This window comes from Pimephales promelas, chromosome 22, assembly GCF_988280905.1.
Source record: "Pimephales promelas chromosome 22, fPimPro1.hap1.1, whole genome shotgun sequence".
NCBI classification, from domain to species: Eukaryota; Metazoa; Chordata; class Actinopteri; order Cypriniformes; family Leuciscidae; genus Pimephales; species Pimephales promelas.
Genome location: NC_142790.1, coordinates 10,891,384 through 10,916,860, shown reverse-complemented (window position 1 = coordinate 10,916,860; position 25,477 = coordinate 10,891,384). Strand labels below are relative to the sequence as shown.

General features: G+C 41.2%; 1 protein-coding gene across 2 annotated transcripts in view; it reads right to left on the bottom strand.

Moving 5' to 3' along the window:
* Positions 1–25,477, bottom strand: part of ofcc1 (orofacial cleft 1 candidate 1) — a 460,325-nt gene that overhangs the window by 32,432 nt on the left and 402,416 nt on the right. For both annotated transcript variants that reach the window (XM_089125751.1, XM_089125752.1), the window contains exons 17-18: positions 23,511–23,763; positions 18,746–18,909 (exon numbers count right to left, since the gene is read on the bottom strand). In XM_089125751.1, the coding sequence (XP_088981877.1) occupies positions 18,746–18,909; positions 23,511–23,763 (417 nt within the window). The remainder of the gene's footprint in view (positions 1–18,745; positions 18,910–23,510; positions 23,764–25,477) is intronic.

Here is a 25,477-nt window from a genome sequence, read left to right as displayed (position 1 = left end):
AAAGAAGCCTAAGGTAAATAGAAATAATAGTTAACAGCAATATTTGCTTGCTGTGGAAGGTTTTGTGATCCTGGCATGGTGATAGAAGCCCCAAGGTCATGGATCCTTCTTCTCAAATCCAGAACCAGTGATGCCACCAACCTTGTCATTCCCTGAAAGATTGTTCTAGTAAACTTTATAGTTCACTGGCTTGCAGGAAAAAAGAAAAAATGTGCTCGTCTAAGTCTTTCTGTTTCTGGAAGGCTCCTGTTTCAGAACGTCCCTCCAATTGCCATTGCCACTCTAGGTCCAAATCTGGACTCCAGGCAAATTAAAGTGAGAAACATCCATTGCTATTCATCAAACATTTCTGGATGTGCTGGACATAGCTTGCAGTCCTGGTCTTAGCCATCAGCTCAAAATGTGAGTCTGGATCTGAGACCTGGAAAAGGCAACAACAATCCAGAAGGAGGGACATCCAAAGAAAGTACAAAGAATCTGTATGAGGGTTATTGTGCCTAGTTAATATGACCTGCTCACACCCAGCAATAACAGTTGTACATTTCAATGATAAATGAAGACATTCGAATAAATCTGAATGTCAGATGTACAAGCAGTTAACAGTTAAAGAACTATTCCAAGGTCAGATTAGCTATAAACGGGAAACCATGACATCACATGAACCAGTGGTGCTCAGTCCTGCTCATGAAGATTCACCTTTAAAGCACAGAACAAGATGTAAGGAATCTTGGCCAGGCGACGTTCTGAAACACATAAACGCACACACAAACCTTTCACTTCCCCCACACATCGGAATGTGTGGAATGTTTTTGAACAAAGAGAAGGACTTTTGGTGTTTAAAAACATTCAACAAAATGTTTTCAATGGTTTTTATGTATATGTGTCTTCCCCATGTCACAGTGAAATAACTTTGTTTGGTCACGGTTTAAATAGGAATTAAAAATACCTTCGTCATGCATTCGAAACATAAGTGTATATTCCTTTGATATAACATAATGTTCCTTGATATCTCTAGAATGCTTATTGAATGAAACACTCGAATATGCATAGAGATGTAAAGTAAAGTGTATTTTTAATTCGTTGTACTGCCAATGAAGATCAAATTGCTATTGCAAAACCCTCATTTAACACACCCCCTTCCACGAGAAGCCCGCGCTGAGGAACAAAGAAAGCTTCCCGCGTGCAACATCCACTCTCCGATTGGCTCAAGCCAACAGGAAGGGGATGGATTTCTCCAAGGTGATAAATGTGAGAACGCAGGTCCGCCCTCGTTCTCTTCTGAACTTTCCAGCGCTCAACATGTAAACCTCACGGGACTCTGATCCAACCATGGGTCTTTCCTTTTGTTCGTCTAAAAGTTTCATCTTTTCCTCAAGTGGACTACCAAGTTCGTCTTCCAGGAAAGGAAGTGGACTTTGCCGAACTATCTCCTCGGGTAACGTCACCTCAAAGACTCTCAGCCTTTCAAACACTGGCGCTAAATGCCGACGAACGCCACGTGACTCCCCACGGAACAAAGCAGCCATGAACGAGCCGGGACGGGCCGCGCCAACATGCCGCGGCCGCGCTTCACGTGACGCACGCGCGCCGAACCGGCGCACCTCTAGCCGACACGTGGCCCGAACGGGTCGAGCAACGAGCCCACGACTCACACAGACCACATGTGCCTTGCAAGTATACCTTCTTTTAGAGCTTCTAAGAAGCATTAAGATGTTTTTGGGGTGTCAAGAAAGGTTAACTGACTGTTTTGATGAACGTAACTCTCTCTCTCTCTTACAACTCACTCTCTCTCTCACTCTCTCTCTCAAACTCACTTAACTTGCGCGTATCCATTGTCTAAACGCTCTGCGTCGTCTTAGTTTGTGTTTTAATGTTTGTAAATACATGTATCATTGTAACGTAGTGAATGCTTAAGTAGGAACTTTATTAAATACAAAATATGCTTACCTTGACTGATTGTCTTGCTCATGATACGGGTCAATGAAATGTCGATTTAAAGCTACACGCTTTACAGAACTATAAATACCTAAGAGGGTATTTGGTTATATAGCAGGGAAGGCAGATTCTAGTGGCCACAGAATTTGTTTTCACAAGCTATATAACTTAATTGAGCTAATTGATTTTACCTGTCTTGTAAAACGTGGTCCTTGCAATCAATAACAATTAATTTGTGGTGGATTGCGGGGATGCACATGTATGCATATGGGTAAAATTAATAAATTAACATGTAAGACCGGTCTGATCCAAATCTGTATGAATAATTATTAATTATCAATTATTAATTATGATATGCAAATTCCCCCCTGATCAGAACCGACCCAGAGTCTTTACATGAAATGGTGGAGAATGCGGGCATTTCAAACTTGTTTATGAGCAATCAATTTCAAGCTAATGTGTATATTGTTATTTAATATTGTTTATGTAATATTTAATATTACACGCGCATCGGAGTGAACGCTTTGCGAACTCATGATATGACTGATCTGGGCACGAAAGCCGCCTCAGTCAAGCACATTTAACAAGCTGCTAAATGTTCAAACATTTTAGTCACTGTTAATTGTTAAAAATAAACTGCAGTTTCCATAGTATTAAATTTGTTCTGGCACAGATGGAAGAGAAACCTCTGTGCATAAACGACACTTTTAATAATTTTAACTCCACTGTCCGGACGAAATTCTCCGAATAGTGTCGAAGACAAGATACGGTAAAACGATGCTCTTTTACTGTTCTTAAAAGGCCTTATATTATAATCGTTAGAGTAACGATAAGCTCCTGGTTGAAAAAACATTGACTTAGCTACTCAATGTATAAAACCGCCAAGCATATTATCATAAGTGCTATTTGATATATGCCTGTTGGAGCAGGAAACAGACGAGTAATTCCTGTTTTCCTTTGCACAATGCAGCGAAGAAAACCTGCGAACGTGTTTTAAACAAATATAGCACCAAAAAAAAAATCCAAAACTGAAAACATTCCAATCATTAATACTAGTTGTGATAAATGTTATTTGGAGTTTTGAAACAGACGAGTAATTCCTGTTTTCTTTTGCACAACGCAGTGAAAAAAAAAAAATCCTGCCAAACGTGCTTGTAAAATATAGTACCGGAAAGAAATCCGTCGAGATTTAAAATTCCGTAATATTTGTGATTATACAGCAGGGAGGGTGGTAACGCTCCACTCCCTCTGAATAAATCACCGGGTCAGGGGGCTGGTTGTAATACTACTGCCAGACACTAGGGTGCGCCCTTGAGTGCTTTGCAGTATCAAATTTCCACCGGTGTCCCGACTTTACCCCGTGTGAGCGCAGTGGCGCCATCGTGTGGACACTAACAGCTAGGTCATCTTTTCCTCAAAATTCTCTGTTAGAAAATTCCTATTTTCTTACTGAAATTTTGAACTAGTTTCTCTAACGTTCAATGCATGTGCAATTTACAGCCTCGTTGTAATAACATGATTTTCTTTACCTTGACTGTGTGCATTTGTTTTGAATTTGGTTCAAACCACGTTTGAATTTAAAATTCAGAATTAAGTCTTAGCAGCTTCTGATGACCACTTAGAGGAAAGCGCCCCCTTGTGGCAGCCCCTTTTGCTAAGTCATCAGCTAACATCACTCTGTTTTTGCATGGCTCTCTCTGTTGGTTGTATTCTGGTTATCACTGATCCCTCACCGTAATCGTGATTATCATCAAATATGACACCAACCTTTAATTTCCTACACTTATTCAAATTTGGTTTGAAACAGACAAATTTCGAAGTTAATTTGAATTAATTCTCTCATTTCCCATTGGGAATTGTTTATGGCTTTATTTCTATATTTCCTCCTCAAATTATTTTTAATAATTTTGATCTGGTCTCGGTACAACTGTATCCTTACTAATCTAATGGTTACTTAACCCCTATGCACTTGCTCAATTTGAATTGTGTTTAAATCAGTTTGAATGCAATTTAAATCAAGCTCTCTGTCAGCCTGGTGAAACACTAGCAGGAAGTGGCCCAAAACCCTTAGTGGCCAAAACCCGCCACTACAGCTCGCTTCCTCCTGTGTGCCTCATTGCTGCACTCTATCCCTTTCCTGAATGGAGGCTAGGTTATTCTGATAAGTAACATTGTCATAATTTCCTTTTTGTTTATACCATAATTTTAGTAAAGCTGTTGCCTTTGATTTTTCTACAAAAAACACTCAATTTGATTTAGATAAAGGAGCTTTAATTCACATTGAAGTACACTCGTTCTTCATTCTGTTTTGTGTTTGCAAGTAGAAATCTCTCTCGTGCTGTGATGATTTGACAGTCATCTCTGCCTGGGGTCCAGCGAGCTGGTTCGTCTGATCTGCGTCACCATCACTGACTGAGCGCGAGTCTCTGACTTTTCTGTATCTTCTGTTGGTGCGGCCCGCAACACGATATCACCAATCTGGCACCGCCGGTTGTGTTCAAGGTCAAGTTGCTTGAGAGGGCGCACCTCGGTACAGATGCACCGAAAGGCCCGGGACACTGCTGTCATGTGTGGGGCGACAGAAGGACCAACCACGATGCTGACTCCGGCCAGAATGACCTCATTTCACCCCAGGCAAACTAGAAAAGGTATTAAAGCCCATCCACTTACTATTTGCCACAGAATCTAGAGATTCCCCTGGTAATTTGAAGTGGTTGGCTTCCTCCTCTCCGAGCCACAAACCGGCTCCAAACAGGCTTAGGCCTTCTCTTCTTCCCCTTTCTAACACTGCTGGTGTACTACTGCCATTTTAGTACAGACCTCCCCATCTCTGATGGTTGCATGTTACTTCAAACTTTGCTAGATTGCCATTGCTCTGTTCTGTTGTGCTCTGTTCCTTTCAGTTCACTTAGAGACAGAACCTCTCTGACACACCAAGGAAAGCTGAAGAATAGTTTGACAACCAAGTCGTTAGCACCAACAGGTGACCCCTAAGCTAGCGCCCTGTCAAAAACCTTCATTCAGACCCATGATGACCTACCCAAATTGTCCCACCAAACGGTTTAACTGTCTGCATCAGTTAACCAAAATTCTCATACACGGCTTAGCCTGTATTATAGCTCGTTAAAAGTAGTCGAACTGGCATTGGTCTGTCTGTGTGTGTTGTGTTCCTCTCGTCCACAGTGAAGGCAGTATGTTCCAGTCCTACAGTCCCACAACCCGCTGGGACGACCTGGGACAACCTGGAGACATGGCTGAGATTCATGACATCTCCATCCCTGCCCAAAGCCACCAGCGACTCAGAGCCCCGAGCCAAGAGCAGCTGACAAAGACTGGGCCAGACACGTCACAACCTCGCTCACCAGCTCAACGCACACGCACGCCTCCGCGAAAGGAGCCGCATCGCCCTGGAGCACAAGGTTGTAACGCCGAGGATGACAACTACCCCGAGCTACCGAAGGGAGTGAAAGACTTCAAACTGCCCTGTCTAATTTTCTACATAGACTGAAGAAGAATAGTCAGAGAAAAGAACTAAAAAGAATTCAACGAGAAACTCCGACAAAGTGAAGTCTCTTGCAAAGAGCAGAGACTGAACTGAAAGAGACTCAAAAGCCACGGCCTGCGCAAGAGGCCCGTGCGACCACCCACAAGCTCGTTCAGCAGAGACAAGATCTCGAACACGAACTTGACCCACAGAGTTGCAACACTCTGATAGACTGCAGCATGACTGGAAAGGGGAGGACACACACCACAAGCTTCCCCTGACCAGTCTGCACATTTCAGCCAATGCACGAGAGCTGAAAAAGGGGGGTGGAAAAGCCCGCCTTCCACAACATCTCTGACAATCTACAAGACGGTGACCTTTCACCTGCTGTCTCCAACTGGTGAACGCGACACCGACACCCAGCAAGACAGACCCCGGAGGGCCTGTACCATCACCACCGGCTCCGAACGAGTTTTCTGTGGAACATATAACGAACATGTAACTGAGGAGGACGCCAGTTTCAAGAAACTTTCCCTCCAAAAACCCGTCAGTCACCATAGTTCTCTCGGCCCCACACCATGCCCACTCAACGAGGCGTGAAGGCCCCCAGTAAAAATTCCTCAAACCCCAAATTATTCTGAACTGCAGAACCAGAAGACACACAGCACGAACACCGTGCAAGACTCTGCGTTTGTAGAATTAGAATTTTACTAAGTTAAAGGAATCTGAGATAGGCATGTAAGCCTCAACGGCCGACGGACTATGCACGACTCTTTTGAAACAGACAGTTTCTAGATGTTGTTTAAATCAGCACCGTTAAACATTAGGTTCCATGACAGTGAAGAGTTACAGAAAACACCAACTCCGAACAGGGCATACAGTACGTTACCCTGACGACAGAGTGTAGTAAAATCACCCGAGTTTTAACTATTGTTAACCTACAGGCGTGCACTCGATCATCGCGACCCAACTAAGACGCAACGTGCAACACGCATCTTGATCGCTGGCTTATCTAAATGCAGATAAAACAAATAGCTGGAATTGACATCTCTACTTAAAAAAAAAAAAAAACAGCCTTAGAGTCCCAACTGATATCAAGAACGTCAGCATTAAAGCGTAAGTCTGTGTAACAAAGGTATCACCTCAGCAGCTTGTAATCTGTACCGATATCTATTCTGCTTTGGTTAAAAAGAAATCCAAATCGCGGTATGACTAAACCTGTTCCTGACGAAGGAAGCCCAGGACAGAGTTATATGTAGGTAGACCTGGGAGACGCTCCCCCTTTCTACAAAGTAAAGGCCTTAATGTTATTGTTAGATTGATGTAATTCACCTAAATTTTAGCTGCATCGACAAGCAGAAAGCCACTAAACGATCAAAACAAGTTACTCGCGGAAGAGCTAACACTCATGCATGAGAGAGACGTACCTATATATGCTTAGACGAGCTTTGACTCAGCAGCAAACCTATTTCCTTACTCTGTAAACAAATAGAACAAGACAAGCTTTGACTTGCAGCAAATCTATTTCCTTACTTTGTAAACAAATAGAAGACGTGTAAAGTAAAGAACAGAGTTCCATGAGAAAATCAGCAAATGCCAAAACACATTTGCGTTTTACTGAATGCAACCAAAGTTCTTGAAAATCATAAAGTATAGGCGCCTCCTTTTAACCCATTAAAACGTGCATGCTTCATGTAAAATATACAGACATTCTTCAGATACTGTTGAATTGCTCTGACACGCTCTGGTTCCCATGACAACAACTTGTCACAGGAAGTGTTACCTTGTAATGTCACTTTTGTAAGCAAACCAGCCTGGGTGGCTAGCCTAGCATCAAGCTAACTTAGGCTAAGCTAAACTAACCCAGCACTAAGCTAACTCCGGCTAAGCTAACCTAGCTTAGCATCAAGCTAACCTAGGCTAAGCTAACCTTACCTAGCTCCCATCCAACATAAGCTAAGCTGAATAACCTCCACAATTAAGAGTTAGCATCATTTACGTGAACCCTTACTCACCGCTCGTGTTCCACAGTGCAAAGTATTCTAGAATACTTTCTCAACACCAGTTAGGGTTTTAAATTACTCACTTTCCATGTTTACCATTCTTATTAGCTAAAGTTTACCTTCACAGGGTTAGGAATACTCCTTGCTAACCGTTAAGGACGAACTTCGCAGATGCCTTGTTAATTGAACTTAAGTTTAACTACATGAAAACTGCGTAACTAACTACAGAATAACGCGTGTAACCGTAGGAATTTTCGTCGGCATGTTGACTAAAGCTTTGGAGGGACACACAATGTGGTTTTGAACACCCAACCGCTACAACCCACTATAGTGTTGATCAAAGCAAATCCAAAGTTTAGTCACTAATGCCACTGAACACTCTTGACCTCAGATCATTCCCGTGTTTTGATCACTTTATTTCCTTTTGCTTTAATTTTAATTTTATTTTGCCTCATTGATTATTTCTTTCCTTCGACCTTGATGATAATAGCAAGCAGCTATTCCCTTAGGTCATCTATATGATTTAATTTCATTTCCTCTCTTGTCCAAGTGTGGTTCTATTCCCAATAGGGCCCAGAAAGGAAACAGAGACCCCCTTATTTGTTATTTTGGCTTAGTTTCAACCAATGCACTCGTTCGTGACCCTGCAACGCAAGTAATTTCAACAATTTACTAGGGCACTACTAGAGTCCTGAGGGTCGATAATAAGCAGAATTTAAATAAGAAAGCGGTCCTTTTCCTATTATTGTTCACTTCGTCGAGCCATAGTGGACCACCAGCTAAGTCCAGAGAAATAATTTAGTCATAAGGACCACCTTATGTTATTTATTTCATCTCGGATATGTCCTTTCCAGGAAATACGCTCGGAACCACACAAGACTTAGCCCTAACATGCACAGCTAAGATAAGGACACAAGAGACACTTAGCTTTATGCTAAACACTTAACTAACTTATTAAGCAGTAGTTCTGAACTTTTAGGGCCATGCATTAGTCACTCACAACAAGTGTGCCAGAATGCCACAGAGCCCCTGCTTAAACCGACCTCAACCTGCCAAGGAACCACTGCCCCAAACCACGGCATGGCTCCAAAAAGGATGCAACAAAGCTAACCAGAAAGGTCCCAAGATTCACTCAGGACCCTGCATCTACCCACGACATGCAGACAAGACTTTCACTTGCAAACTGTCTAACCAACATGACTGCATGAAACAGATTCTGCTTGATATGGATTACGTCCAGTCGCGAGGTGCACAGCTTCCTAGATCGTCAAACAGAGACTGTCAAAATGGACTACCAGCTGTTGCAATAAGCTTTGATCGCTTAACTCCCTGATCCAGAATCAGACCAAGGGTTATCACCACCGTGGACATCAAGTAAGACCGACTTGAAACTCCACCGACTTCGGCAAGCCTACTTCGAGAAGCAAAACATCAGGTATGAAAAGGATACCAGTTTCAGAACTTTGTTCCCTTAAAACCTGCATCCCACAGTGAGTTAGTCGATAAGCACCCTGGCCTGTGCTTGTAGCCTGTCTACCTCAGCTACGAGACTGGGCCCGCAAAGCTCACATTAAGCAAAGGCTTTGTCCGAAAAGACTGTGTAAAAACCCTCAGACTAACCTGTCTCTGAGCACGACTCAGAGCTGCCCCTAGAAGGCACCCCATACATCACAAACACCTTCACTGAGAGTTAAACCGTTCCAGGCCAGCAGAGGGCAACACAACAGTCATGGTGCTCATCTAACGCCCCAGAGCTAGAGCTCTGAAACATTTCTGGAAGCCAGCCGGCGACCCAGAATGGACCGCCCAGCACCAAGAGACTCAAGCCCAACCAGCCCAGAGCGGTACCCAACAGTGGTATCAACACGCCACTGGTAAGCACAAGTCTGAGCACACATCAGATAACAACAGTGCAGCCACGTCACAGACGGCAGAAATCCTGAAGGTGCTGAAAGCGTTTCTGCACGAGACATCACAAGGAGACAAGTCAGACATCCTATGTCTCAGCGCAAGACCCAAGCCAGACACCCAGAACACTGCTCGTCAGCATCAGACCACAGAGCTCACGGTCGCATCACAAAGCGACAACACCAAGCAGCCACCACAACTGACAGCTGCACAACCTGAGCATGACAGTCCGGTGTCCCACACAAGACCGGTCCTAACCGCTCATCGATCACAACACCAGCCCAGATGCCTAAACTTCTGGGAACCCTAAACAAAGGGGGGTGGCACAAAAGACTCTACATAGCCACCACGAGAGACAATCATTTGAGCCTTGAAGGCCTGTCAGACACTAGCTCAAACATCACGCTAATGTCAGCCCAACTCGTCGAAAGACTCACTGCTAAAGCTAAGAGTCAAGAACGCACTCTCAAAGCCCAAACATGTGAGCTGAATGAAAACCCTACAGCCAAAACAACTTCTGGCTCAAAACAGGTAGCTCCCATTCATCCATTAGGTCCTATGAGCCTGATTCACCCAGGGTAACGATCAAGAACGATCACGTACCCACTTCTGATTGCCCAAGATCTGTTAGATCGCTTTGAGCCTTTAATAGACTTTAATCAACTGAATGCCTGAGCTCAAGTTCAAGAACCCCTCCCCCTCCAGTCATACAGGTCAAGAGAACCTAACTGGCAGGTCACAGAGGTCACAAGAACTCCCGCAGCCAGCCATGAAGGCACAGCCTCAGCACCAAATGGAGAGGTGAACTTGCTACTCTGCACCTTTCAGCTCACTAAAGACTTTGACTAACCAAATGAACTCTGAAACTACCACCTCTTTACCCCTCCAACCTCCCAAGCCTGCCGTCGGACACATCAGGCAGCACACCAAGAACATGCTGCTCAACGGCCCTACAACTTAGTTTCATGCACCTCGTGACAGCACTTCGCCACGGCTTGTGCTGCCACGGTGCAGAAAGGGGGATATGCCAGTGTATGCCCAGTCACGCACCATGTGGGCTGCACACCGCAGCACCAGGACATCTCGGCATCCTCAAAGGCATCAGACTGTCCCAGCCGACAGCCGCTGAATTCTTTCCTCCCTTTCTCTCTCTCTCTCCCCTGTCTCTGTTACAGGATGCTGCTGTGGTCGTCTTCCTGTGCCTCCAGTCAACCAGAGGACAGCTACTGTCGACCGCCTCACCGCCGGGTCCGACATCAGGCAGCATATGGTCGACTGCCACGCAAGCAGAGCTAAATGGACTCCCACGCCGCTGCTGTCAGTACGCAGTCAAACACCGGCCTGTCCAGCAACCAAACGAACTGAAATTCCACAGCCAAAAGGTAACTCACAACACAGAGTGCCTCCTCACAGACCATCAAGAAATTGAAAGGAACTGTGATAAATCCGCAACGCACACAGCATTCTACTGAACCAGACAAGTGAGCTCCAGCGAGACAACGGTTCACTGTCTGCCAGAATGACTTTGCTAAAATTCACCAAGCAGCCTTTGCTCCAAGACCCGAGCTACCCTGCTGCAACCGAGCCTGAGTCAAGTCCCAGCCAGGACGAAACCCACGATCTCACCCTGATTCCAGAACTGGAATTATGAACGATGATAGAAGGGGTCCAGCCAAACTGGACTTGTTCCCAGTGACCGCTGTGTCTCAACTGCACACCTGTTGCACTGCACAACTGCCTCACCGGTAGTCCAATCCTGGACTGCAGCTGATTCTGCACTGGGTACCTCTACGGTAATCAACCACACCCTGACACTTGACATCCACGCTGCACAAGAGGCAAGGAAATGCAAACCTCCACAGCCACCACGGGACCCTCAGGAAGAGGGTACCACGCTGGAGACTGCGTCAAACCTCAGCAAGCTGAGCCCCTACCTCAGCCTAGCCGCCGCCTGCCACCTGACCCTCATGATTCACCTGCCATCCGTCCATTGCGATGGTGTCGTTCGATGAAGTCACACAAGGACTTCACCTAACGAAAAGGGGGAGATGTAAGGAATCTTGGCCAGGCGACGTTCTGAAACACATAAACGCACACACAAACCTTTCACTTCCCCCACACATCGGAATGTGTGGAATGTTTTTGAACAAAGAGAAGGACTTTTGGTGTTTAAAAACATTCAACAAAATGTTTTCAATGGTTTTTATGTATATGTGTCTTCCCCATGTCACAGTGAAATAACTTTGTTTGGTCACGGTTTAAATAGGAATTAAAAATACCTTCGTCATGCATTCGAAACATAAGTGTATATTCCTTTGATATAACATAATGTTCCTTGATATCTCTAGAATGCTTATTGAATGAAACACTCGAATATGCATAGAGATGTAAAGTAAAGTGTATTTTTAATTCGTTGTACTGCCAATGAAGATCAAATTGCTATTGCAAAACCCTCATTTAACACACCCCCTTCCACGAGAAGCCCGCGCTGAGGAACAAAGAAAGCTTCCCGCGTGCAACATCCACTCTCCGATTGGCTCAAGCCAACAGGAAGGGGATGGATTTCTCCAAGGTGATAAATGTGAGAACGCAGGTCCGCCCTCGTTCTCTTCTGAACTTTCCAGCGCTCAACATGTAAACCTCACGGGACTCTGATCCAACCATGGGTCTTTCCTTTTGTTCGTCTAAAAGTTTCATCTTTTCCTCAAGTGGACTACCAAGTTCGTCTTCCAGGAAAGGAAGTGGACTTTGCCGAACTATCTCCTCGGGTAACGTCACCTCAAAGACTCTCAGCCTTTCAAACACTGGCGCTAAATGCCGACGAACGCCACGTGACTCCCCACGGAACAAAGCAGCCATGAACGAGCCGGGACGGGCCGCGCCAACATGCCGCGGCCGCGCTTCACGTGACGCACGCGCGCCGAACCGGCGCACCTCTAGCCGACACGTGGCCCGAACGGGTCGAGCAACGAGCCCACGACTCACACAGACCACATGTGCCTTGCAAGTATACCTTCTTTTAGAGCTTCTAAGAAGCATTAAGATGTTTTTGGGGTGTCAAGAAAGGTTAACTGACTGTTTTGATGAACGTAACTCTCTCTCTCTCTTACAACTCACTCTCTCTCTCACTCTCTCTCTCAAACTCACTTAACTTGCGCGTATCCATTGTCTAAACGCTCTGCGTCGTCTTAGTTTGTGTTTTAATGTTTGTAAATACATGTATCATTGTAACGTAGTGAATGCTTAAGTAGGAACTTTATTAAATACAAAATATGCTTACCTTGACTGATTGTCTTGCTCATGATACGGGTCAATGAAATGTCGATTTAAAGCTACACGCTTTACAGAACTATAAATACCTAAGAGGGTATTTGGTTATATAGCAGGGAAGGCAGATTCTAGTGGCCACAGAATTTGTTTTCACAAGCTATATAACTTAATTGAGCTAATTGATTTTACCTGTCTTGTAAAACGTGGTCCTTGCAATCAATAACAATTAATTTGTGGTGGATTGCGGGGATGCACATGTATGCATATGGGTAAAATTAATAAATTAACATGTAAGACCGGTCTGATCCAAATCTGTATGAATAATTATTAATTATCAATTATTAATTATGATATGCAAATTCCCCCCTGATCAGAACCGACCCAGAGTCTTTACAAAGACAATAAGGTTTTAGTGTTTATTAAAGGGGTTATGAACTGGCTTTTTAAAATTTTATTATACTGTTGTCTGAGGTCAACTTATGACGTTCGCTTGGTTTTTGCATTCAAAAACATCTAAATGAATAAGTAATAGGCTATTTTGTACCCTATTTTTGAGCCTAGCTGAAAAACGCTCGGTTTTTATGGGCGTCTCGCACTGAAGACTTGGAAGTTAACGCCCACTGCTGTGAGTGGATAACAGTTTTGCATTATAATGAGTTTCAACTCACCCATCAATGCACGTGGGGGAAAATGTTTTGAAAACGTCCAATGTTGTAAAATGGCAACCGGAATGATTCGCCCATTCATGTTCGACCCAGAGTCCGTGTGTTGCACAATTCCTGTCAGATCCAATATAAACGGCACAGCACCGTTCTTTACTCTTAATCGGTCAGCAAATCCAATTTTGTTGACAAAACAATCCTAGGTGAAATGAAGCGAACAGATGGACCCTGTTTTACCCTCATCAGCTGGAACGTCATTAAAAATAAAGTTCATCCATGCAGTTCTATTGGAATCCAGAGGAAGCTTATGCAGCGACTGTCTTCTTCCACAACCAGGCGCTGCATAATATTCTGTATTGCTCGGTAGCTCGATCCGGTTTGTCATCACGAGGTAGGCCTATGTTATTTAGCTATGCGTGTAATGCACGAATCGGTGGGCGGGGCTAAACCGGCCGTGTTGAAGTAGGCGTTGATCTTCTTCTGCGGGGGTGGGGTTTTATCCCCTTTGTCGTCATAGTTCCCCACTTTTAAAAAGTCGTTTGCTGAAGCTGATGTCAATAAAAGCTTTTATTGGACTAACAAGGACGTTTTCAGTTCTGAAACTTACAGGATATTCTTATAATATGATGACCTCTTAGATGTCAAAGCTCAAGGAAAATTTTATTTCTCAGTTCATCACCCCTTTAAAAATGAAAACCGCAGGAAGGAAGGAGCAGGATTGATAAATCCCATAAGCATTTGAAACTATCCATAAAATATCCCTGACAAAATTTCAGAGCAAAGAAATTCATCGGGAATTAAACAAAGACCCTAGGAGAACTAGCACATTCTACTATCAGTCTGCCTCTTAACCAATGATATCGTCAGCCTGAAAGCCTCTCAACCAACCAGATGTTGAGCAGGAAAACCATTCATTCACTGCTTTAAAACAGACACTTCAGTTGTGCCACAACTCTCCTCTTATTCCAGAATAACATGCTCTCTAATGGACCCATATCAAATGCCTGATTGTGTTTATATATTTTCCAACATATATAATGATAAAATGCAAAACATGCCTCTTTCCGGCTTTGCAGGGAGTGAATCAGGGCTTGCTAAAATGTAATTAAAAATGGATAACAGTTCATTCTATCTATATGTGTAGCCTCAGGCGTTATTTTAGAAATAGGTCAGGCACTGTGTCAGTGCTTCTCTCCACACAGTGAATAGAAGCAGATAACCCATAAAAACGTGCAAGCCTACTCACAATCAGACTGCTGGCCTACATTCACACAGCACAGCCACTCTTCAGCTTTTACCCATGTTACATGCGCCAACCCTGCCATCCTAGAGCCATGCACTGGCATGAGACATTACCCTTCTCTCCGGCTGACACTTAATGTCGTCCATCCAGTGTGGGATATAAGCCCAGCCATTGAGAAACAAGATGAAAGCTCTTTCTCTGAGACCATTCTACACTGATTAGTGGAAAATCAGGTTGTTACACTTTTGGCTCCTTTGTTTTATTTCCAGACCTTAAAGCTACAGTGTGTGATTACAGACCTAAATATTCAAACATGAAAAGTGATCCATGAACAGTTGATGCCATATCTATATCTGACACGTGTATTTCTTGACTTCTTGGTCCAAATTTAGCCTTAGCATCAAAGGATTTCCATTTGTGTTAATATGATTTTGTGCATCTTTCTCTTGCCCAATAGCAGCAATTCAAACAATGAAAATCCAAAAGAACTCTAAATCGAGCCTATTAATTTACTCAATGCATGTTTCTGGTTATATTATGCATGAGCCTTAGTGAACATTATTCCAAAAAAAAAAAAAAAAAAAAAAAATCAAGAAGAAAATTTTAAGAAGGCAGAAAAGCTAAAACACGACATTTTGCTGCCTGGCAACATAATCGGAAACCCCGATGTTCATTGTGTCTGTCATGCATATTAACAAACCCTGTGAAGGTGATTTGAGCTCATCTTCATGTCATTTCTCTGATTATTCATTCTTTAATTTCATGAGAGTATTAAATCAAATTGCATTACATCAACACTTGGCTGTCAGATGATGATAATGAGCAGAAAGCTCTTGATAGAGCCTGTTTATGATTCTTATGTGCTGGTGGACAGGACTTCATTGGCTGGATGTCCCTAAGGGGTTCCCTGTCCAAAAATACACTGCCATAATCTCAGACTCTGAATAGTGTGGACTGCAGTGTTTTGACACTTTTGACACTTCCACCAGGAAGGTCACACACAAACTCACAAGTTGACAGCAAAGAACAACGGAAAAGAGAAGACTGCATTTTTGTTCTTATTGTGAAACGTAGTTTCCAGAGATTTAGTAAAATCAATTTATTGTAGTCTTTTCTCTCAACATCAGCATTTCCTCCACCCCACACACTCACACAATATAAACAAACATGGAATGATGCTAACTAGATCAATACATGTCAAGTTGATTATATCTATAAGACAATGTTTGTTGCTGTCTGTTAAATGGAAATGTGTGTATATGATAATATATCATATTATTCTCTCTCCCTCTTGTACAATTAAAAATGGCAAATGAAGAACGCCTCGTCAAGGTCAGGTGAGTTCCCCTATAAAATGAATGCCCTGTTCAGAGAATTATTGCACTCGTGTTATCAGGCGTTAAAGGTTCTCTGAGCGATCCTGGGTGTTGTTGACGTTCGGAATATTTTCAAACAAATCGGAGGCTAGCTAGACCCTCCCTCCGCCGCATCTCATCTCCTCCCCCTTCCTTCCGTGCTTCCTGAAATAATTGTGAACGTGCATAGTTCTAGCTAATTATATCCTTGTGTGGGTTTGGCGAACATAAAGCGTCAATTTAGAAGAAAAAAAAAACAATTTAACGTTACCCACCTGTCCAGCAAAAACAGAGCAACCTGAATGTCGGACTGGAAGCCCTTTTGCCGCCGGAGTTCTCGCCATCGTTCAAAAGCTTTGCTACCGATGTAAATTCGGAACTTCGCACGTTCTTTATCCGACTCCTTCTTCTTTTTAATTTGTTCTTCAGAACGACGTCTATTTTGTCGTGTTTCGGCCATTTTTCAAACTTCCCTCTGATGCTTCTCTCTCCTTCACACACACACCCCCTTCATGTGCACGCGCACTAACCCCCCAGACCCACCCTCAAATACTTCTTGCCAGTGATTGGCTGGAACACTGTTTGTTAGGTTTCGTGGTCCGGGTAAGACATGATTGTTTTTGTTGCCGTTTGTGGAACCTGTGGTGTCTACAGAGACCGCGTTTTTTTACAGTGTGTTTAGGGGACAGGCAGCTAGCCGATAGTGAGGAGACGTTTGACGTATGTGACAAAAAATGTTTTGGCCCCACATCGCTTAGAGAACCTTTAATTTTGTTTCTCCCAACTTATTATTATACCACCAATTTTGCATTCAAAATGTATGTGTCATTGCCTGCCTATGTTGTCTCTGGCTATGGATTAATTTATTGTAAATCGGGGCTCATCCAGAATTACACTCCTAGAGAAAATGACATTCCAAGCCCAAAATGCAAGTGTTTCATTTCCAGTACTACAATGACTAAGGGTGCTTTCACGTCTGTAGTTCGGTTCATTTGGTCCGGACCAAGGGCGAAAAATTATCCTTTGGAGCATTTTTCAGGGGTTTTGGTTCGTTTTCACACCACACTGATTGCTCTGGTCCGAATCAGTAGATGAGTTGATGAAACAAACCAAAATATAGTGACAACATCCACATTAGTCGTTGGCCAGATATGTCTTGAACAAATTTCCATAACTGCACTTCGATTGGTCTGAATTAACGTGCGTGAAAATTCCAACAGAACTCCTGGAAGTAAACAAAGAGGATCTAGCAAAATTCGGCTGACATGTGGAGAATTCACTCACAATGTTCAGAATCAGCACGAGCTTTATCCTTTCGCAAATCCCCTCATAAACAACAAAGTATAGACGCGATACTGTATAAATAAAATAATTCACTGTGCAGTGCGGACAACTTCAGTGTTTATGATGAGTGTTTTAGTGAGAGTGCAGAACACGGTAAGTCGCTATTAGCTATATAAATAATCATTTTGCTTTACTACGGCAGCTGGTTTAGTCCAAAAATGCGCAGTTATTTGGTTGCTCGAGGTCGGCTCACGTTCTCACCACAAACAAACCACTCCAGAGTTTGTTTGAAAGCGTACCGAGACCACCTCTACGAGGAGGTCTCGGTACGCTTATTTGGTCCGCTTTTGGTGCGCACCCAAGTGCGATTGTTGCCTTCACACCTGCCCAAACAAACTGCACCAAGGGGGGAAACGAACTCTAGTGCAATTCAACCAAACTAAATGAGGCAGGTGTGAAAGCACCCTAAAATCCTGCAGTGAGATTCAGAGTTTTGATTTCTACATTTGATTTGTAAATGTAAGCTACATTTGATTTCATTATTGGACAAATAACTGAAATGCTTTGGGAACACTTTATAATAACTACACGCTAATAATCATTAATTAAGCATGAGTAAACAGTTAATTCATCATTCATAAAACATTAATAGACATTAATAAGCAGTTCTTAAATACAGCCATATATGCTTTCTTCTCGATTTAAAAGCATATCTATAATTTGTTTAATAGTTGTATTTTCATCCTTTATTAATGATCAATTTATTATTTCTAAATGAATAATTGCATTTTTAATAAACCAGTTATTTAAGAGTTGTCCGTGGTTCATAAGATTACTTAGAACTTATAAGTAAATGATTAATAAACTATTTGAATGTACATTCATTCATCGTATTATTCAGACATATAGTGATGGTTACTTGGTGTGTTAATAAATGCTTTATTAGCATGTATTTATGCTGTAATTAAGGGTTAATTCAGGTAGTTCTAAAGCATTTAGTAGTGGTCAGTTGACTATGTTTGTGAGCTCATTTAAAGTGAGGACTATTCATGCCTTGTAAAGCATTTATAAAGGAGATTTAAAGGCTGTTAAACATTTTTATGTTCTGTATCACTGTGTCGTGTTTGTTACATTTTACTGTTTAGAAGATTGATCTCCTTTATAAATGCTTTACAAAGCACGAATAGTCCTCACTTTAGATTAGCTCACAAAAATAGTTAACTGACCACTACTAAATGCTTTATAACTACCTGTATTTACTACATTTACCTACACTTTCTAAGTGATCTTATGAATGACTGACAACTCTTAAATAACTGGTTTGTAAATAATGTTATACTTCATTTAGAAATTATTAATTGATCATTAACAAAGAATGAAAATACAAATATCAAACGCATTATAGATGTGCTTATAAATCAAGAAAAAAAAAACATTTATAGCTGTATTCATAAACTGCTTATTAATGTCTATTAATGTTTTATAAATGATGAATTAACTGTTTACTCATGCTTAACAAATGATTAATAGCGTGCAAATATTATAAGTGTTACCAAACTTTTTAGTTTTGTGTTTGTTTGATTGCTTTTAAAGTACTGTACCTGAGGATGTAAACATAAAGAAAGGTGAAGGAGAAGATGCAGTGGACGCCATACAGGAAAAGTGTGATGATGATGCCTGCTGTACCCGACTGCTCCGTTCTAAAGAAATGCCAGTAAAGCTTGGCAGCATCTGCTAACGGTTCCTCTGCACTGTAGGATAGACGCTGAACAAACAAAATCAAAACATATTTTATAAATTAAAAACAGATTTAAATTGTAAATGTATAACTCTCTGGTGCTGTTCGGTCATTTTGATTCGTCAAATTTGACCATGTTTTGCGTAATTTTCTTTATCAGAATGATAAAAAACTTGGCACTTGATATGTGAATCAACTCAAAAAAAAAGAAGAAAAAAAGTGTACTCCTTGCGGTCAAAAAAAGAATAGCCTAAATTCACCTATGAAGAGATTCAACCAGGCGCTCAGGTGAAGTAAATCAGTGATAGGTGCTCTTGGATATACAGGAAGGATCCACTGAAACAACATGCAGGTCCCAGGCACTCAATGAACGGATGAGGAGAAGGTGATGATTAAAAAGACTTTATTGGAACTGGCTTATTTCATAACAAAAAGGTTTCAAGCCAACATGTTTCATTTGTTGGTCGAAACATGTTGGCTTGAAACCTTTTTATTATGAAATAAGCCAGTTCCAATAAAGGCTTTTTAATCATCACCTTCTCCTCATCCGTTCATTGAGTGCCTGGGACCTGCATGTTGTTTCAGCCTAATTTCACCTTTGGCTAAGCCACGCCCTAGAATGTAGATTGGCCAATCACAGCGTAGCCAAGAACGAGCCCCCACAGAGGTCCGACACTTTTTCACAGCGCTCCATTGACTTTCAACACAGGCGTCTCATATTTTTGGTCTCGGCAGGCTATTACCGTCGTAGTTTTATCCAAAATATGGTTAAACGTTGTGCCTCGGGCATTTGTAACACAGATACGCGTTTCCCAGAGAGGTTGGAGGGGGGTGTCCGTTTTTTCCCTTGCCAAAACCGAAGTCAAATCCTGACAAGTGTCGTCTTTGGATTAAACTGTGGATGTCCTCAGTCAGCTAAACCCCCCAAAGATCAACAAGCACATCTTTTTTTACTTCTAACCTTACTGTGAGTGTGAAGTTATACTAGTTAGACCGTTTTATAATGTTTTAGGTTATGATTTCTGTTCTCATACCGGTTGTTGATTCGCTAGCACGCTGCTAATAAATACAACGTTATACCCGTGTAGTCCGTTTGCTTTGTAATAACGATTATAGAAGTGAATAGAGACCTACCCAGCTTTGCATGAACAGTGTTGCTCCCTGATATTGTTAGTCCCAGCCTCCGTCTCGATTAGGATCTGCGGTGGTTCATTTTTTGACTGTGACCGGTAACGTTATGCTTTTGCCTCTATTTTGGATGCCTTGTTGTTCTTGCGTTTCAGCTGTATGTCTTGAATATAGCCTTCGAACGCATACTGCAGCCCCTTTTGCCTACTTCTATCGGGCACTTTATTTGCTGCTTTATAAAAGTTTGATAACATTTCAGCAGGAAGAGCTGTTACAGCATAAGCCATGCAGAGCGCAGATGAAGTTTGATGGATGTAGCAACAGTAACTAAGGGGGCGGGGCTTAGCCAAAGGTGAATTGGAAATAAATGAGAAATAAATTTAATCTAGTGGACACTTTTGGTACTGCACCCAAACTAAATCTTAAAATTTGTAAAACAACTTGTTTAGATTAATGGTCTTGATTTTCTAAATTCTAGATAAAATATATATATTTCATATAAAAAGTTAAAATAGTATTTGTGTGCATTTTTTCAAAACAATAAATATAACATTTTTAAACTTGTTTTTATTTTATTTTATTTTATTTATTTATTTATTTTTAATTCTGCAATAATCTGCCAAGTGTCTCAACAAAGACCAAACTTAAGTCGGTGTTCCAAAGCATTCAAGATTCAAGCATTCAAAGCATTCAAGATTTATGACAGTTTAAGTTGAAAATTACATGCTGTGGTTTATGCTCAGAAAGTGAATAAATGGATTATAACTACTGCATAAATATAATTTAGTAACATAAAATCCCCTAAAAATACAAAATATAAAAAAATAAATATATAGTACATTAATTTCAAAAAGCACATTTTTGACCACCACATGAAGAGCACCAGAATAGTGCATAGGTGGGTTATTATTAATTAATCCAAATTATGGGTTCAATTGGTTGAACACATAATTTGTAAAGGGAGAACAATTCTGCCCTTTTTCAAGTTGGCCCATCTTAGGAGCAAATTCTGGCAAATCCAGCCAATGTTCTGTAACAGGCCTCACTGCTCTCCACATTTCTGTTGCACATTCACAAGGAAAGTTTTACGCGACTTCTGTACAATCTGTCCTGTTAAAACAAGTCCTGGTAGATGCCAAAGATGGTGGGGGTGGATCGCTATAATACAAGCATGGTCATTGAAGTTAAAATCATATTCAAGTAGGCTACTTGCAAGTTTCTTTAATTGTATAATTATCAATACATTAAAATAGGTGTTCTTCTTTAAATCATGAGAAATGATTATTAAAACATAATAAGGTAAACTGTGCTTTTAAGTAAAAAAGTTTTAATTTGTCTACTACAAAGTCCACTTTTTAAAAAATGTGTTCTCATTAAAGTGCACTATCTTTAAGTAGGCCTACACTTTACAGTACTGTCCTTTAAAAATACCAGATTTGAAGAGCACTTCTTTTCACAAGGGAAAACTTAAAAATAAAAAAGCTTGATAGATAAAAATAAATAAATAAAAACAGTATATAATATTTCCATAAACTGAAATTAGGAGGTTAAGTGTTTGGAGCAGCCAATGTTTTTTTTTTAGTTATGCCACATCTTCATTGGTTCATCATCATTATACTATACAGTCGTGCCCAGAATTAATCATACCCCTGGTAAATATGATCAAAAATGGCTGTAAAAAATAAATCTGCATCGTTTATCCTTTTGTATATTTCATTCATAAAATTGGCAAAATCCTATCCTTTCGTTTAAGTAAAATAATTGAATTATTGGGGGGGGGGGGGGGGGGGTCAATTATGTTGGCCACAATTATTCATACCCTTATATTAAATACCTTTTTGCAATCTCCTTTTGCCAAGATAACTGCTCTGAGTTTTCTGCTATAATGCCTGATGAGTTTGGAGAACACCTGAAAAGAGATCATAGACCATTCCTCCATACAGACTCTCTCCAGATCCTTCAGATTCCCAGATCCAGGCTGGTGCTTCTTCTCTTCAGTTCAGACCACTCATTTTCTATATGGTTCATGTCAGGGTTTGGAATGGTCATGGCAGAAGCATTTTGTGCTCCCTAACACATTTTTGCGTTGATTTTGATGTTTGTTTTGAATCGTTGTCCAGATGGAAGATCCAACCACGGCCCATTATAAGATTTCTAGAAGAAGGCGTCAGGTTTTGATTTTTTATCTGTTGATATTTGATAGAATCCACAATGCCATGTATCTGAATAAGAAGTCCAGGACCTCCAGCAGAAAAATAGGCCCCCAACATTAAAGATCCAATGGTATATTAAATTGTACATATGGGGTACTTTTTATCCTTGTATGCACCAAACCCATCTAGTGTGTTTGCTGCCAAAAAGCTCATTTTTTAGTCTCATCTGACCACAGAACCCTGTGCCGTTTGAAGATCCAGTCGTGTCTGACCACTGAATATGCTACAGTTTGTTTTTGGAGGAGCGAGGAGGATTTTTCTTGAAACCCTCTCAAACAACATGTGGGGATGCAGGGGTTGTTTAATATTTATTTATTTTATTTTGTTTTAGGCTTTCTGACCCTCAAGACTCAACTAATCTCTGCAATTCTCCATCTGTGATCCTTGAAGAGTCTTTGGCCACTCAAACTTTCATCCTCACCATCTATTAAGGAAATATAGACACACATCCTCTTCCTGGCAGAATCGTAACATCTTTAGTTGATTATAACTTCTTAATTATTGCCCTGATGGTCAAAATGGGAAATTTCATTTTCTATTTAGCTGTTTTCTTGCATCCACTTTCTATTTTGTGAAGCTCAACAATCTTTTGATGCACATCAGAACCATGTTCTTTGGTTTTATTCATTGTGATGGATGATTCAGGGAATTTCGCCTTTGTGCTTCCTCATATTTAAACTCCTATGAAACAAGAAGTCAAGGCTGGACAATTTCATGTTCCTAGTCACCCTGGTGTGCTAAAAAAGGTGAATATTAATGGGAATATAATTCATAGATATTTTATTCATAAAAAATTCTAGGGGTATTAATAATTGTGGCCAACGTGTTTTGGAGAAAAACATTTATTTTATAATGTGATTTCCGCCTCACGTTCAATTCTTTTACTTAAACGAAAGGTTCGAATTTTGCCAATTTTATGAATGAAAGATCAAAAGGACAAACGATGCAGCCATTGTTGATCATATTTACCAGGGATATGATTAATTCTGGGCTCGACTGTATATGCATGATAATATATTCTACGATCCATTTAAATATGGATGATGTTTACAATTCTAAGTTTGATTTTTAATATATCTAAACTTCTGAATGTACAGTGTATTAGAATATGTAAATGCCATTCATCATTCCCAACCAAAAATACACCTGAATAATGCTCTCTCTCGACAGTCTGTCTATCTCATCCTTGTTCTCACATTCAATTTTATTTGTAAAGTGACTTTGCTAAGATAATGTGAAACTTCTATATACAGTCCAGAAGTGTCCACGTTATTTTAAGTGACTTACCCCCAGGACGGCATCCACAGCAAAGACCGCCAGAGGGTCCAGCACTGTCCACACAGCCGCAGCCATGATAAACTTTGACAGGAAGGAGGGCGGTGAGCCAAACGCTAGCTGACAGCCCCATCTGATCAGGAGCAGCAGTAGCGTAGCTGCATTCAAGGTCAGGGGGCCTAGCAGCACCAGCAGAACCTCCTCTAGGGTAGATAGAAGCGAACCCTGATAGACCAGATCCACCGTGTGCGCACCCAACCCAAACCTGCCCCGAGAGACACATGAAATGATTTAGCAAGATTATCAAATGAAAAATAAATTAGAATTCTTCATATAATGGTCGTAAATTGTAAACTTTTTCAACAATTCCAAGCTATGTGGTGTTGTCACGCTCTTAAAAACAAAGAGGGGTATTTGCAGAGATGACAAATAAGCCCATTTTGGGGTTTCCAATAGAACCTTTCAGTGAACAGTTCTAAAAAAAAACTTTTTTTAAAAGAATAATAATTTAAAAATCTAAATTATATTTTTCCAACTACGAAGACCCTTTATGTTTAATATTGTAGGCATGATGTAAAGTGAAACCAAATTGAAAATAAAACAACAGGTGAAAGGAATAAGAACTTACACTAATATGTTGTGTTTTTGCACAAAGTTTCATGTCTTTCCTAATCTACCATCCTCTCTCTGCTCATTAATCATCCTCTAATGTTACCTGGGAATCTCTTCCACTCTTCATTTCACCTATTCGGCCCATTTCTGCTGCTCACGTTCACCACTCCAGCTGTTCTAACAGTTCAGCATTTTCCAATACTTACTAGGTTATGTCTTTCTAATAAATGTTTATCTTTAAAATGATATTTTAGATTTATAGTCAAATTCAATTCAATTTAATTCAACTCGACCTGATTCAGTTTTGTTATATTATTCTAGTCTTGAGTTTCAGTCTGATTTGATCTGCATATTATGTATGTGACATACAATTCCAGATTTGATTCTATTCCATTGTCAAATATGAAACGCACTCTTCATGTTTGTTAGGATGCTTTGCTGTAAATTACGTCAACAGATTTAGCCACCTAACACAACTCACTCCAGCGTTTACAACAGGACCTGTGTTGGTAATGAAGAGTTTTTCCACATGCTGGTGGTGCAATAAAATCCACAGAACACATGTTGTTGTGTAGACGGGTGGGACTCATTTGGCACTGCAAGGTTGTGTGCTGATTTTGAAGTGTGTTTGTGTGTGTAGGAGTGGAGGGGGGTGGTATTTGTGAGAATGCTGGGGGTAATGAAATGTGCGTGGGGTAGAGTGAGAGAGAGACGCTAATGACTGCGGGGCGTGCGAGCGTGTGTGTGTGTGTGTGTTGTCAGTTTGCAGCTGATCTCTGACCGCTACTGTGGTCACCAGCCCTGTAGAGAAACGCTCGCAGCGGACAAACGGACAGACATGTGGAACATGTCATGAGCCTATGACCCCGGCTCTGTGTTTTCCACTTGTTTCTCCCTCATCCGTCCTCCTTTAAATTCCTCTCATCTTCTGTCAGTCGTTTTCCATTATTTAATGAACAGATTTGTTTGGCAACGACGCAACTTGGTGCATAAGAATTTTCACTGGGTGACTTCTGGATGATAAATTAAATTAACACCACATGCAAAACAGAACCACACTGCGGTATCACACAGGGTTTATGATGAAACGTTGTCCACACAATAGGAGAAGATAAATTCTTTCCAAATAATGGACACTTAAAAACCCGTACCACCGCATGTTATAATCAACCGACTTTCCCCTCGTGAGGTTGTTAAAGTTTAGACAAGTCTTGTAAAAGATGCACGTGTATGAGTCTGTTTGCTTGCGTATAAATGCACATGCGCAACATATGACAACAGGGCATGAATCACCTGCATGATTTTTCTTTTTTTCTTTTTTTTTTTGCGTGCGAGTGTGTTTCCAGTGAATTATTGTAAGCAGACAT